Source organism: Rhineura floridana, chromosome 1 (genome assembly GCF_030035675.1).
Source record: "Rhineura floridana isolate rRhiFlo1 chromosome 1, rRhiFlo1.hap2, whole genome shotgun sequence".
Taxonomy (NCBI): Eukaryota; Metazoa; Chordata; class Lepidosauria; order Squamata; family Rhineuridae; genus Rhineura; species Rhineura floridana.
Window position 1 is genome coordinate 164862595 of NC_084480.1, and position 16347 is coordinate 164878941.

The 16347-nt window shown below is 45.1% G+C and overlaps 1 protein-coding gene across 1 annotated transcript in view; it reads right to left on the reverse strand.

The window, feature by feature from the left end:
- UCK2 (uridine-cytidine kinase 2) overlaps nucleotides 1–16347 on the reverse strand; it is a 41439-nt gene that overhangs the window by 7602 nt on the left and 17490 nt on the right. The window contains exons 2-4 of the mRNA XM_061584291.1: nucleotides 10051–10210; nucleotides 8863–8959; nucleotides 1935–2077 (exon numbers count right to left, since the gene is read on the reverse strand). Coding sequence (XP_061440275.1) covers nucleotides 1935–2077; nucleotides 8863–8959; nucleotides 10051–10210 — 400 coding nt within the window. The remainder of the gene's footprint in view (nucleotides 1–1934; nucleotides 2078–8862; nucleotides 8960–10050; nucleotides 10211–16347) is intronic.

Here is a 16347-nt window from a genome sequence, read left to right on the forward strand (position 1 = left end):
TCATTATCATCTATTTTGAATGCAGCATTTGAGTAACGGCAGGGGAGTCACTGAAAGATTGATACCAAGTATACATTTTTATTCCGATACTATGTCACTTACAAGTCAAATAATTTTCCAGCCATGCTAGTGTGTGGTGAATTTATGGTGGCAGCATTGTGCAACAATAGAAATGTACATCAAGACATGCCATATTAGCTGAAACATTTGAAGTTACCACTTTAAGGCCACCCAAACCCATGAAGTATCTCATTTTGGTTTGCTCTCTGCCATACTGTGAACATGTTCAGAAAAAATACCCCTCTGAGTAAGAGATGCTCAGGACAAAAAGAAACCACCTGTCTCCATCATGCCTTCCACAGGAATGTCCTATGGGCATCTAGCTAATCACTGCTGGAAACATAATGCTGGAGTGGCTGGATCTTTAGTCTGCTCCAGGAAGACAATTCTTACATTCTTATGAATTCCCTACTCATTTAATAAGTGGGCTAGTTCATGCTGCTGATTGCTCAAAAAAATCTATAGAGGGCTCAGAGGTAAAATATTATTTCATTACAGAGTAGCAGGTAAAAATCAGAGATAAAGGTGTAAGAAAACAAGAAGCAAACTGACTTGTATGTATTGGTTTATATCCCTCCTGGTTCCCAAGAAACACCCCATCCAGGCACTTAGCTAACCAGCTTAGCTTAAGCAAGGTTGCTTGCTGCGTCCTATGCTTTTAGGCCATTAATACCTTAAACACAGATATTGGATGGTATTCAGTGCTAGTCCTACTCAGGATAGACATGACATTCAATAAAGACAAATGCAGGATTCTGCATTTAGGCCACAAAAACAAAATGCACGGGTACAGGATGGAAAATACCCGGCTTAGCAGTAGTGCATGTGAGAAGGACCTTGGAATTGTAGTGGATCGCAAGTTGAACATGACCCAGCAGTGTGATGCTGCGGCAAAAAAGGCAAATGCGGTTTTGGGCTGCATAAACAGAGCTATAGTTTCCAGGTCGAGGGAAGTAATAGTCCCACTATATTCTGCATTAGTCAGGCCTCATCTGGAATACTGCGTTCAGTTCTGGGCGCCTCATTTTAAGAAAGATATAGACAAGTTGGAGCGGGTTCAGAAGAGGGCGACGAGGATGATAGCCGGTATGGAGAACAAGTCTTATGAGGAAAGGTTGAAGGAACTTGGGATGTTCAGTCTGGTGAAGAGAAGGCTGAGGGGTGACATGATTACACTCTTTAAGTACCTGAAGGGCTGTCACATAGAGGAAGGTACAGATTTGTTCTCTGCTGCCCCAGAGGGTAGGACTAGGTCTAATGGATTTAAGTTGCAGGAGCGTAAATTCAGATTGGACATTAGAAGGAACTTCTTGACAGTAAGGGCAGTTCGGCAATGGAACCGACTGCCTAGGGAGGTGGTGGGATCCCCTTCGCTGGATGTCTTCAAGCAGAGGCTGGACAGCTATCTGTGGGAGATGCTCTAGCTGTGGATTTCCTGCTGTGAGCAGGGGGTTGGACTCGATGGCCTACAAGGCCCCTTCCAACTGTATGATTCTATGACTAACTTAGGTTCACTAACTTCAACAAGTCTACTCCGAGAAGAATTTAGTCAAATAAAACCCTTAGTTTCTTTCCAGGTGTGGAATGGCTGCTTTCTTCCCCATCTCAAATAGCCACAATGGACAAAGAAAGCAATGTTCAAGCAGGGTTGCCACAGCAGCTCCGTAGATCCCAGTCCCTGCTAGCAATGTGTGACCACAGGACTACTGCCAGCTGATCAGTTGCTAAAATTCTTTACAAATCAATTGTGCTAATTCTGAGGATATACTCTCAACACTTTCATGCCAAATGAAAAGTATCTGCATATGTGACTGAAACACATTTCAACCACCTCCTGTGCATATACAGCAAAGAGAAGACGTCCCACCACTTACCTCTGCGGGAGAGCCGGGTGTCTGCATCTGTGTCTACAAAGAGCTTCATCTGAAATAGGTCCCGGACCTCTTGGTTGTAGAAGGCCAGGATGCCCTCAAATAGCACTACATCCGCAGGGTACACAGTTACAGTCTCTTCTTTGCTGTTAACATGTGCAAAAAATATTCTACTGTGGATAGCATGTCAGGAACACAATACTGAAGAAAAGGGGCTGATCCTTAGAGCTGTTATGCTGATGCTTTTTTTAAAAATAAGTAAGTTGTTTGTTTTGTTTATATAAATATGAATAATCCACTTTTGGGGCCCATATGGCTTAAACATTATAAATCCAAATAAATAAATAAAATCAGTTTAAAAGCAATGTGGAGTAAACTTGCCCTACCGCGATAGGACTGCAATTCCCTACGTATTCCATTCAGCCAAAGAAATAAGAAAACCAGTAGAGCTTGACCAGTTTAACTCCAAGAAAAGGAAAGTATCAACACAGGTAATCTTGCTTTCCCTCTTTTCCAATCCATTTTCAGACACTCTGTGCGTCCATGAACTACAGCTGGGACCTCAAAAGTTATCAAAGCAGTTCTATAAACATAAAATGGTAATTTAGTAATTGACAGGAAAGACTTGTAGGAAACCACCTCATCTACGATATAGGCTTGAGTCACTTCTCTGTTATCTTACTGGAGATCCAATTTGAAATAGCATCAATGACACACTAATTCCTGGCCTCATGAAAAGACTATATGACTTTTGTTGCAAACTTTTTATAGTTCTTAACTGCTGCTTCTGAGAAGTGCACCAGATGTGTGCACGATTATCAGAACTGTGAAGTATAATCCTAAATTGGCAGGCAACCAGGCAGGCAATATATACATACACACACACACATATACACACACTCACATGTGCACATGTATGTATGTGAGAGAGAGAGGGGGGGAGGGAGGGGGGAGAGAGGGAGAGAGAGGGAGAGGGGGGGGAGAGGGAGGGGGGGAGAGAGAGATTGGTTCATGAAAGCTTATGCCCTAATAAATTTGTTAGTCTTTAAGCTGCCATAATACTCTTTGTGGTTTGAACATTATGTGAGACAGCAGATCTTGGACTGTGCACTACAAAAATACCAGAATTCTGAGACCAAAGAATCAAAGCACTCAATTTTAGCTTCAGAAATGTCACTAAAATTTTACTTTAAATGTTTCCCGTTTTAAAATTATTTCTACACCACCATCCATGGCTCTTTATGGAGTTTTATAAAAGAAAGATAACAGGTCCCTGCCTGCAAGGAGCTTGCAATCTAAATTTCAGTAGTGGTGTGCAACTTTAACATTTCACATTCAAATATTTTTTAATCAGAACTGGAAACTATAGGAAAGTGTTTGAACAAGGGAAACCACTATATACAAATTTTGGCAGGGGGAAGGAAATGGAGTAGACAGAAACTCGGGATGACTCCGAAGGATGATTATTTTATTAGAGTAAGTATATATCCCACCTTTTATTTCAGAAATCCAAAGCCGCTAACACAAATTAAAAATTAAAAGATTATCTGGGACTAAAATCCTCCATGAAACCCATATATTATGCCCTCCAACACAATGGCAGTGGTCAGCCCTTTCCTGATCATAGTATGGCTGACCATTGCATGCAGCTATCTTTTAGGCTATAAGAGTCATGCCACGTGGGACATTTTACTAAGGCATCTTGAGAGCATATTTGTCTTGCTTTTCCTCCTCCCACTAGGATCAATTTCTTCATTGGAGTTACCCCTTAGAACCACCTCTCCTTTGAAAGTTTAGCTTTACTAGCGTGGCTGTGAAGAACTTGCTTTGCTGTTTCATTGGGTCAGTAGAACAAACTCAGTTTAAACCTCAGGGTTTCTAAGATGCCTTTTTCAAGCACTAATCTCCTGTTGGGATCTCTGAGAGAAACTTCCATGATAAAAGTATGGTCACAACCTTCACTTTGGAGGTCCCTGCTGCAGTTGCTTATTCTTCAAAACTAAGGTGCTATAGGACCTTGAGGGACAAGTTCTTTACACAAGTCTTCTGCTGCATAACAATATCAAGGATTTCTCTTTTAATAGGCATCTCCACTCTGCACTGCTTTATCACATTGTGATAAAAAACAGCAGCTTAAAAGCAAAGTGCCAACAAGAAGCAAGTCCTACTTTACAAAGACTTTCGGTGAAATAGCAGAAAGATTTGCACCTTAGGAGAGTTTGGGGGCAGGGGGCTTGATATATTTGAATTTGGAACCCATTCCAGGTTGTGTAAGTTGTTCAGCACTCTCCTTACCTCCAGCTTGCCTTGAAACTTATCAAGACATCCATGTATCAGCCTGACTTTTGAAACCTTGATGCATTTGATTTCTCTCTTTATGTCTTGCTCTAACAGCTGCATGTCTAGGCACATTTCATTGATCCATTTATTTAAGAAGTCTGACAGATTTACTTTTACCTGTGATTCTCTCAGTCCTCTCACCCTCAAATTTAAATGTGTGCTGTTTTTCAGGTCCCCTGCCTGGCAGTGGAATTCCTAGTCAGGCGGAGTTACCTTTAAAAAAAACAACCTCTTGTTTCCATCCCGTGTCAGAGGCTTTGCCAGCTACGCTTTTGGTGTCCATTAATTTTAGAAAGACTTTAGCCAATTTCTGCTCTATTGGTAATAAGGATTCATTATAGGCTTGGAAAAATTCTTGTTTTAAGTTAGAGTAGTGGTTCCCAACCTTTATGATTACAGGAGCCCCTTTGTAAGCTCAAAAAAATTCATGACCCCCCCCATGCTAATTGTAATTTTAGTCTCTGTTACTTGAAACAATGGTGCATGGCACAATCACCTCTCCAAATAAACCTTTCCCTAAAAAGCTCCCTGCAGACAGGGAGGTGTTGCTTCCGTTCCTTAATGCAAAGGTCCAGTGAAATTGGTATCCCCCTCCACGCCCCACAGTGTAAAGTTGTACGATGTCTCCCAACACCAGTGTTGGACTAAGATCCAGGTTCAAATCCCCACCCAGCCACGAAGCCCGCTGGGTGACCTTGGACCAGGCACAGTCTCTCAGCCTGACTTTTCTCACAGGGGTGGTATGAGGATAAAATGAAAAGGGGTGGGGGAACCATGTACACTACCTTGAGGAAGTTGGGAGGAAAGGTAGGATATAAATGCATTTCAGCTGCAGTATGTGGACCCCAGCCTCAGCCGACCTGCTGAGCTTTTTAAAAATAATAATCAAGAAGCAGCAACATGATAGTGGTGGGGATGCTAGATGGTGAAGACAAATGGGTGGGTAGACTGAGGAGGGGGGGGTCAGTGCTTTCACCTCTGCGCCTGACTATCTTCCCTCTTTATGACTTCCTAGCACTTTTGATTTTCAGTTTTGCCTTTTCCTAACTCATCCTACATTCGCTGAGCCTCGTTCTTCAGTGTCTTTCTTATATTTTCTACTGTGATTTTGTTCTTATGTTCAGTTCTGGAGTGGTAGAAATGGAGTATGCTCCAGATGGTGTGTGGCAAAATCACATCTCCAAATGGCCCTTTCCATTAAAAGCTCTTTGCAGACAAAAACCCAGAATCATGAATTCCATTAGAAACTCCCTCATATGCTAATCTTCTATCTGCAGGGAGGTGTTGCCTTTTTTTTAGGAGGGGTTCACACAAATTGGTATCCCCCTCCCCACCCACCCACCCAGTTTGAAGATGTAGAGTCCTGTCTCTCAACACCAGTGGGTGACAGTGTTGAGCTGCTGATCTTTTTTAAAAACACAAAAACAAAACAAGCAGAAGCAACGTGGTGGTGATGGAAATGCTAGATTGTGCACTGCAGACAACAGGGCGAATGGATTAAGTTGGGTGGTTAGTGCTTTTAGGCCTTGGAATGATCATCAGAGCTGATGACTTGGTCAGCATGCACTTGGAGAATGAAAGCGGAGCAGAAGACAGATCAGCACACAAACACACCTGCCCCTCCTGCAAGCAACTGCAGGCAGTCATGCATTTGGGCATGTGGGAGGGGAGAAGCCCTGAACTGCCACAGCATCTGGGAGAGAGATTGGGTGGGCAGAGTGTAGGTGGAAGAAAGGGAGGATGCTGGCACACAGCCTCAGAGACGGGGGCCAGCAAGTCCTGGGCTTTCTCACTGCTCCTTGGCTCCGTCTAGGCTGAAGGCGAGATCTCGGCAGCCTCACAAATAAGAGTAATTTTTTAAAGGAGGTGGTAGCGAAGCAGGAGCCAAGAAAGGCAGGCATGCTGGCTGCAAGAAAGGAAGGGGGAAAGCGGCTTTTCCTTGTAGTCTTGCTCCTTTTTGCTTCCCGAAAAGTGTCTCCTCTCATTCTGAGCAATGGCATCAGCAGCAGCAGTAGTGTGCGGAGACAGGAGCTGGCAATAGTAATCCTGGTAGCTCCATCCTCAGTCTACAGTGTGTGCCATGTGTTTTATAGGCAGACGCCTGCCCTCGGCATCCCTGAAAGATGCTCTGCTGCTTCAGCAAAAGTCCTCCTTCTTGTTTGGAGCAAGGGGGAGGTGTCGTTTGCAGTGGCAAGCAGACAGCGTTCAGGGAGTACAGACTGTTTTTTAAAAAATTAATAAATAATTCATTTCTTTACTGTTCACAGCCCCCTCAGATTACTTCGTGGCTCCCAAGTTGGGAACCACTGAGTTAGAGAACTGCATTGCAAGGTTCCCTTCATCTGGACTCTCCATGGGGTTTTTGATGGATTTTCACAGTTTGGGAGCATTCCTCTACATATTTATTTATTTATTTATTTAATTTAAATCATTTCTATACCACTTTATATTATTTGGGAAACAAATCTCAAAGCGGTTTGCAACCTAGACTAAAACACTGAACAACACATCACAAAATATTAAAAGGAAACATTGCAAATTCAGACCAAATATAAAAGACACATTCCAAACAGCATGATTAACAGAAAAATAAAAATATTCTCTTAAACATGAAAATTATGAGTTAAGAATCAAATACAAAATACAAACTCCCAAAACAGCATCATTAGTTAATGAATTAAACCAACTATACTAGGAGCCACACACACCCCAATAATCCCTCCCAAATATGTACTTAATAGTCCTCCATGTCTAAATCCCACTGATTCATTCCCACAAACCATACAGATAACTTATCTCCAGCCAAACCACTGTAAGGAACAAATGCCTAGCCTACAAAAATACATAGCAGCCAACGCAACCTCTCCCTCCCCGTCTCCCACCCAGGTAGGGCCATACTCAAGACCAGTTCAGTTTCTCATACGGAGGGGTATTGGGCATCTCTGAAGCCTACAAAAACATGACCGCCCAGACTCTCACTCTGGGCAGCACATGCACAATTCAGCTATTACCCAATAATAGATCACTCGCTCGCTCTCTACTGGATAATACATTCCATGGTGCAATATTAAGGGGGGTGATGCCCTCATGGAGACCCCAAATGTTCTGCATTGCAGCAACCTTCATAGCTATTCTGTGGGCTGGGCACAGTCAATGAGCTGCAGGTGTTTCCACTCTCCTCCTGTGGAACTAGCAATAGCATCCTGACTCTATCTTTCCAGAGGTCAAAGAAATTCATGAGGTAACAAAAAAACTGAACTCTTCAGTAAACCATATAATATAAAAATCAACTTTACTAGCTGGTGTTTCCAGGAGAGCGCAGAGTTTCTTGTGCCATAAAAAATAGTGTTTCGAGTTCAGTTTTTCCTTCTGGGATAATTCCCCCTTTCATAACCAGCTTTTTATGCAAGTTCTGAGGTTCTAAATGAATTGGTTATTTGAGAGCAAACGAATTATGCAGTCATGCACAATTGATAGCAAGCCACACCCCTGAATGTTTCTGTGTGTGATTTGTTGCCTTCTTTTCCCACCAATAAACTTCCTTTACACACTGACATTTTGGATCATTGGCTTAAAAAGGCATTTCTCTGGAATTTCTCACTGAAATCTTCCCTAAGTTCTACAATTACACAAAGCTGCCCTTCGTGCTGCAAGGATAGCTCAAAAGGTTCTGTAGGATTTAATATCCTTTGGGAAGGTAAAACTAGAGCTCCTTTCTTTTTATATTTCTCCTGGAGGGAGGGATACTTGCATGTAAGGCTTAGTACCACCCTTTCCTCACAAGCAGCAGGACAGCCTTGGATTTGTCATGAGGTTTAGTCTGATTGGCTGTAGTCTATCAGGATTCTTTTCTGGGAATACATTACAAAAAGAGTTCTGCTAGTAGGAAAAAATCTCCACTGATATGTCATAGCTGAAAACCTCCTTAGGTTGCACAAACTGAAAAGCAGACTTAGAAACATGAAATGTAGCTATACACACAGAGAGGTGGCTCTGCCCTACAGTAATATCGGTGGAGAGGTTATGAGAGATTTTATCCACAAAGGGGATTTCAAATTGTTCACAGTATGCCTCCAAGGATCCCTCCAACTTTTCTTGGAGATCAAGCCATAAAAGGCCCCTCACCATCTGAAACAGCTCCGTTTGCTATGACAGTGCAGATTCAATGGTGGAGGAAAAGAAATTATTTGTCATCATTATTGCCATGGAGTTGCCCTAAAACGAGCTGTAGCCTACAGTTGACTGGACTTGTAATAGTGAAGCTGAATAAGGAAAGCAGCTTCCTTCCCAACATCCCACTGCAGTCAGCAGACTCTACACAATCTGGAGTCCATCTCTGCTTTCTTCTGCAAAAGCAAACCCTAGATTACTGTTTACCTTTGATATACAGAAGGGGGGCAAGAGCTAAAACATTTTACAATTTTGCTCAGACTAGCCAGTTAGACACTATAGATTTGAAAGTCTCCTACTTCTACTCCTCCCTTCTCCTGGGGGAGTATAGTTTTATTTCTAAACATATGGGCTAAGATACAGCATTTGTGTCTATGGAAATGCTTTCCACCAAGGGCTCACTGGGGAGAAGCAGACTTACCGTGAATGAGAGACGAAGTCATAAACGGGTATCTGAACTGTTTTCCCCTCTAAGATCTCCCTAAGAGTTTTGGCAATCAGCACATTGTCAAAGGCATCTGTAGCAAAAAGAAGAAACAAATGTTAAAATAACTGTGTCTCCCACTGTGAGGCAGGTCTCCCTAGAGAGGCACAGAAAGCATCAAGGGAAAGGATCGACTTTCCATAAAATCTCCCTAGCTATGCAAAGTCTCCTGGATCAAGGACGGAGCTACAGTTGCTGGTTGACCAAAGATTGTGCCTCTCAAGATGCTACCCCTCTCCCATCTGGCAATGGTGGTCAGGGAAACCCCTGTGCCCCTCTTTCCTAAGGAAAGCATGGCTTAGAGTCAGCCAGTTTTGATGGCTGGTGTGTGGACATGCTTTGCACTGCCCTGCAGCAACAGCCAAGGACCCCCCACCCCTTTTCTGCTCTGAGCAGGAAAGGAAGGGAGCATGCCATTTTGGCTCTGCATGGCTTTGGCCGTGTAGTTGCCAAACAAACCCCTAGCTTTCTTCCCAAGTCTGGAGTTGGAGAGGGGGCAGAGACTATTGGGCAGCTGCCAGGCAACTCCTTTCCACCTCTCTAGTTCCAAGCATGGGAGGCTTGTCACACTTGCCAGGGAGCAGCAGCCCTTTTGCAATGGTGAATAAAACCATCAGCACTTCTTTGCTCTTGCAGAGTTCCTTTCCAACTCAATGAGCCTTACACAGAAGAACTTTCCATTGGAGTGAGAAATCTGGAGCTTGAGAATGAACAAGCCCTTTCAGCTTTGTACCGGCACCATGGAAAACCCTTGCAAGGGAGGCCTGGTTTCTACACTCTTCTTTTTCCCCTGTTGTTTTGCTCATTGTGGTTTTGCCTTGGTTTTAAAAGGTTTTCCCCCCATATTATATCTTGTTGTTTTAATTTCATTTTTGTTAGCTATGGGTCAGTTCTGTCTCTCCTTTTCTGAGGCATGTAATCTGCTATTTCATCTCTTTATTGTCCTGGTGGGGCCACCTTTCAGCAGCTCCCAAATTCTCTATCTTGAGCAGGGCAGGTTATTTTGACATGGCAATCGCCCAAGATTGTCTTTGAGAAGCCTAGCAGAGGCTAGAGACAGAATCTGTGGCTATACACGAATGCTTCTACCTCTCTGTTCCCTTCCCAGCCTTCCCAACAAATCACCTGGGTGGTCAAAGTTGAACTGGCCCTTGAGAGCTTTCGCTTTTTGGTCTGTGCTAAGTACATGGTAGAAACTGTCCTGGCTCAGAATCACCACCTGTTTCCGGCAATGGTCTACTTCATTCTGTCCCAGCAGTTGGACAATTTTGGCACAGACAGAGGACTGCAAAAGATGCAAAGAAGAAAAGTGAGCAGTGGCAGAAAAAAAAATCTGACATGCAAGATAGTGACCATCCAGCTGCAGAGAGTCCGCCTTATCTGCCAGTTTCCAAGGGGCAGGGGGCTCCTATGGAAATTAAGAAAGCCACGTCTGCCAAAGAAATGTGTGTCCTGGGGACAGGGGTGTAGTTGTCTGGGGTCATAGACCCATTATTTTTTGGGGGGGGGGAGCAGAGTCCCAGCCAGGTACCTATGTATGAACCAGTCAACATGAAAGGGGGCCTGTTAGCCACTGAGAAGAATCCTCATCCTTTCATGCTGACTGGAGCCAATCAGAGTGAAAGGAGGTGAGTCAGTCACTGAGAAGACACTTCTTAGTAGCTAACACACAGCCTCCCTTTTATGCCGATTGGCCCCTAGGACATGTGGGAAAGGGGGCATGGCTGTGAGGGGGTGTGGTGTAACTATCAGTGCCTGCAGGAAGAAGGGGACCACCACCACCCAGAGAAGAAGGAGAGCCATTCGCTGCTGCTGTCTGCCTGCCTGCTTGCTTGCTGCTTGGCTATCACCACTGCCCTCTCCCTGTTGGACTTCTGTGCTGCAGGTTGTCACGCCTTGCAGGACCAGGCCCCCAGGTACTCAGCCAGCTGTTGCTGATATCATCCACCTGTCCCTTCCCTGGAGGAGATACATAAGGTGGCTGGCTGAGGTGGCTCCTGCTTTGCAGATTGCCTGGCTTTTTGCGGGTCTTGAGTCATGTGCCTGGGAGAGAGGACTCAGAGCCAAGTGGGGAGACTTGAAGGGGCTCCAATTAGTGTAGTGACAGGTAGAGGGAGATATGGCGTTGTGAGGAGGACTTGCCAGGTAAGGGGAATGCGGCCCAGGCAGTTAACGACTGTGCCTTGTTTCGGTCCTCCCCACACCTGCAGGTTTGTTGGTTGCCCTATCAGCCAGCTCTCACACCAGATGCTGCTCCTAAACGCCAGATTGGTGCATAACAAGATCTCCCTCATTCATGATTTAATTGTGGGTGAGGCAGCCGATCTGGCATGTATAACCAAGACCTGGGTGGGTGAGCAGGGAGAAGTCAGTCTCTCCCAGCTATGTCCACCAGGGTACCTGGTTCAGCATCAGAGTAGGCCTGAGGGTCAGGGAGGGGGGTTGCTGTGGTCTATAGGAGCTCCATCTTTCTCTGCAGGCACCCTGTCCATGTGACTACTGGCCTGGAGTGTTTGCACCTTGTGTTGGGTCAGCGGGACAGACTGGGGATTCTGTTGGTGTACCACCCACCCTGCTGCCCAACAGACTCCCTAGCTGAGCTGACGGAGGTGGTCTCAGGTGTACTGTTGAGATCCCCCAGACTGTTGGTTCTGGGGGATGTCAACATCCATGCAGAGGCCATCTTATCAGGGGTGGCTCAGGATTTCATGGTCTCCATGACAACCATGGGACTGTCCCAATATGCAATTGGCCCAACACATGTAGCAGAGCATACTCTAGACTTGGTTTTTGCAGCTGGACATGGAGATGTTGATCTGAATGTGGAGGGCCTTACATCAGTCCCTCTGTCATGGACAGATCACTGCTTGCTGAAGTTTACACTTCCAGCGGCTTTTCCCCTCTGCAAGGGTGGGGGACCTATTAAGTTGGTCCACCCCCAGAGACTAATGGATCCGGATGGTTTCCAAAGGGCTCTGGGGAGTTTTCCAGCTGACAGGGCTGGCGATCCTGTCGAAACCCTGGTTGAACTGTGGAATACAGAAATGACCAGGGTGGTTGACACAATTGCTCCTGACAGCCCTCTCCTATGTAGAGCTCATACGGCTCCATGGTATACCCCAGAGCTGAGAGCGATGAAACAATATCGGAGACAGCTTGAGTGCAGATGGAGATGAACTCCTTGTGGATGTGATTACACACTGGTATGTGCCTATGGCAAGCTGTATTTAGGGGCAGTGAGGGCAGCAAAAAAACAATATTTTACTGCCACTATCAAATCATCAATTTGCCGCCCAGCAGAGCTCTTCAGAATTGTCCGGGGACTATTACACGCTGGCCCCAAGGACATGGTAGATCCATCTGAGGCCCGCTGTAATGAATTTGCTAGGCACTTCCAGGATAAAATATTTAGCATCCGCCAGGACTTAGACTCCAGTGTTATAGCAGGTGAATCAAGCGAGGTATCCAGAGCACAGCCTTGTCCTGACTTCTTCGATGAGTTTCACAGTTGGTGCAGCTTGAGGAGGTTGACAAGGTGCTTGGACAGGTTCGTGCAACCACTTCTGTACTGGATCCTTGCCCTTCTTGGCTAATAAAAGCTAGCAGGGATGGAACAGCCGGCTGGGCCAGGGAAGTGATAATGCCTCTCTGCGAGAGGGGGTGGTCTCTAGCTGCCTGAAAGAGGCGGTAGTGAGACCACGCCTGAAGAGACCCTCCTGGGACCCAGAAAATCTTAGTAACTGTAGGCCTGTGGCAAATGTTCCATTCCTGGGCAAGGTCCTTGAACGAGTGGTGGCCGGCCAGCTCCAGACACTCTTGGATGAGACCGATTATCTGGATCCATTTCAGTTGGGTTTCAGGCCTGGTTTTGGCACGGAAACAGCCTTGGTCAACCTGTATGATAACCTGTGTCAGGAGAGAGACAGGGGGAGTGTGACTCTGTTGATTCTCCTTGATCTCTCAGTGGCTTTCGATACCATTGACCATGGTATCCTTCTGGGAAGACTGGCTGAGTTGGGAGTGGGAGGGACTGCATTGTGGTGGTTCTGCTCCTATTTGGCAGGTCGGCTACAGAATGTGGTGCTTGGGGAACATTGCTCGGCACCCTGGACTCTCCAGTGTGGGGTTCCACACAGGTCAGTTCTGTCCCCCATGCTGTTCAACATCTACATGAAACCCTTGGGTGCGGTCATCTGTAGCTTTGGAGTGTGTTGCCATCAGTAGGCTGATGACACGCAGCTCTATTTCTCCTTTTCATCTTCTTCAGGTGAGGCTGTCAATGTGCTGAACCAGTACCTGGCTGTGACAATGGACTGGATGAGGGCTAATAAACTGAGGCTCAATCCAGACAAGACTGAGATGCTGCTAGTGGGTGGTTCTTCTGAACAGATGGTGGATGTCCAGCCTGTCCTGGATGGGGTTGCACTCCCTCTGAAGGAGCAGGTTCATAGCTTAGGGGTTCTCCTAGAGCCATCTCTGTCACTTGAGGCTCAGCTAGCCTCGGTGGCATGGAGTGCCTTCTGCCAACTTCAGTTGGTGGCCCAGCTATGCCCCTATCTGGACAGGGATAACCTGGCTTCAGTAGTCCACGCTCTGGTAACCTCTAAGTTAGATTACTGCAATGCACTCTACGTGGGGCTGTCTTTGAAGACGGTTCAGAAACTGCAGCTTGTGCAAAATGCAGCTGCCAGATTGGTAACAGGGACCAGACGGTTCAAACATATAAGATTGATTCTGGCCCGTTTGCATTGGCTGCCTGTATGTTTCCGAACTCTATTCAAGGTGCTGGTTTTAATCTATAAAGCCTTACATGGCTTGGGACCACAATACCTGATGGAATGCCTCTCCTGACACGAACCCACCCGTACACTACGTTCAAAATCAAAGGCCCTCCTCTGGGTGCCTACTCCGAGGGAAGCTGGGAGTCTGGCAACAAGGGAGAGGGCTTTCTCAGTGGTGGCGCCCAAATTATGGAATGATCTTCCTGACGAGGTGCGTCTGGTGCCAACACTGTTATCTTTTCGGCGCCAGGTCAAGACTTTCCTTTTCTCCCAGGCATTTTACCATGTGTTTTTAAATTGTTTTTTAAAAAGTGTTTTTAAATTTGTATATTTGCATATTTGTTTTTAATGTTTTTAATTGATGTAAACCACCCCGAGAGCTTCGGCTATGGGGCGGTATACAAATGTAATAAATAATAATAGTAATAATATCATGAAGGGGCTCTGCACATCTGAATTTGAGAGCCAGTGTGGTGTAGTGGTTAAGGTGTTGGATTACGACCTGGGAGACCAGGGTTCGAATCCCCACACAGCCATGAAGCTCACTGGGTGACCTTGGGCCAGTCATTGCCTCTCAGCCTCATGAAAACCCTACTGATAGGGTCGCCATAAGTCGGAATCTACTTGAAGGCAGTACATTTTTTACAATATCTCAGAAAGGAGGACAGGTCTCCTGTTCCCCTGTGCATTCACTATATCTGCCCAATTTCCCCGCTTTTTAAAGTTTGATAGAAATACTTGTTGGCTATACGTATGTTCTTAAACTACAAGGGTTTTTTGCCTATTAGCAAATTTCTCTGCTTTTTAATCCGGGAGGTAAGAAATGGGATCCTGTGCAAGATTGCTGAGAATGGATTGATCATCTGCATGCTTATTGAGTTCAATGGGACTGGGGGGAGGAGGAGGGAGGGCAGGGGGAGAGGAGGGCAGGTTTGATCATTTGCAAACTTACTGAGTTCAATGGGATTTACTCCTGTGCAGTCATACTTAGGATAGGTGAAAGTGACCTGGGAGAGGAGCGGGGGAGGGAAAGGGGGGGAGGAAGAGATTGGATAGGTGGGCACTTGGCAGAGGGAAATCCCATTTCCTTTCCAGAAGAAAAACATTGTTAACAGTATCATTTTTCAGGGGTTCCCCCACCTTTTTATTCTACAGCAGACACATGTAGCCTCCCACCCAAATTTAAACCAAAGCTATTCCTGGCCACATCCACACCAGACATTTATTCCACTTTAAACAGTCATGGATTCCCCGAAAGAATCCTGGGAAGTGTACTTTGTGAAGGGTGCTGAGAGTTGCTAGGCCCTATTCCCCTCACACAGCTACAAGCACCAGCAGAGGGGCTGATTGTTAAACTCCTCTGGCCACTGGAGCTTTGTCAAGAGAATAGGAGTCTCCTAACAACTCTCAGCACCCTTCACAAACTACACTTCCCAGGATTCTTTGGGGGAAGCCATGACTGTTTTGTCTGGCTTTCAGAACACTGAACGTTGGTTCAGACTCCAATGTTAATTTTCTTAAGTTAATTAAAAATCAGCCACGCATTTTTTAAAGTTTTAAATTTTAGAAGATGATGGTAAAATATGGGGCAAGGTCAGTAATAGGATTACAAGTAGTCTGTGAACATGGCTGATTTTTAATTAATTTCAACAAATTATGAGACCACCGACCGAAAAAAGTCCAACAGGGGTCTGGATTATTTTACTCGTGTTTCAGATTTAAAGTCTGGATTCTCCAAGTATTTTGTGTATCACCATAAAAACTCAGAGGGCTATTAAGCAAGCGTTTCCGAGTTTAGGACTATAAGCTTTGTAAGATTTTGTTTTGAAATGAGCTTATGGGAAGCAGCAGAATGGCATGGAGGGTATTTTCAATTTAACATGGCGGAATGTGAAAAATGCATGCTGGCTATAATACTGCTTTTTAAGCCCCATCACAAAAACAATTTTCCTAGAGTGCCTACCACGCTATCACGTGGATCTCTTTCATAAAACTGTTTTTACATGTCGCTACTGAAGAAGCAATATATGGTAATTATATCACCTCCTGCTCAGGTAGAAGGTTGTTTGCATATTTTCCCAGCAACCTCTGCTAAAGATTCTAAAAATGGCTGTGCACTGACTGGAGATTGTTGCCATCCCACATTCTCCTCCAGTGGGTTGAATACCTCGTAAACCAGGGGTTCTTGGTTTGCAAGCTTCATTCAGATGATCCATAGCATATCCACATTAGATACAGGCATACCCCGCTTAACGTCGCTTCACTTAACGTCGCCTCGCTATAACATACATGCTCCATACGCCACCATCCCCCGCTTAACGTACGCGCGCTTCGCAATTACGGACACTTAATGGCATGACGCCGCTGCCATCTAGTGGCGATTGCACTGCAGTACATGCATAGATAATTGCTTCACTTTAAGCACATTTTCACTTTACATACACGCTCTGGTCCCATTGCGTAGGTTAAAGCGGGGTATGCCTGTATTCATATTGATTTTTAATTGTATTTTTATTGCTTTTTTATTTCCTATATTGTATTTTACTGTATTACAATTTGCATTCCATAGAATTCAAACTGTAATACAATACAGTACAACAAATAAAAGGAATAAAAATACAATAAGAATCACACAGCATCT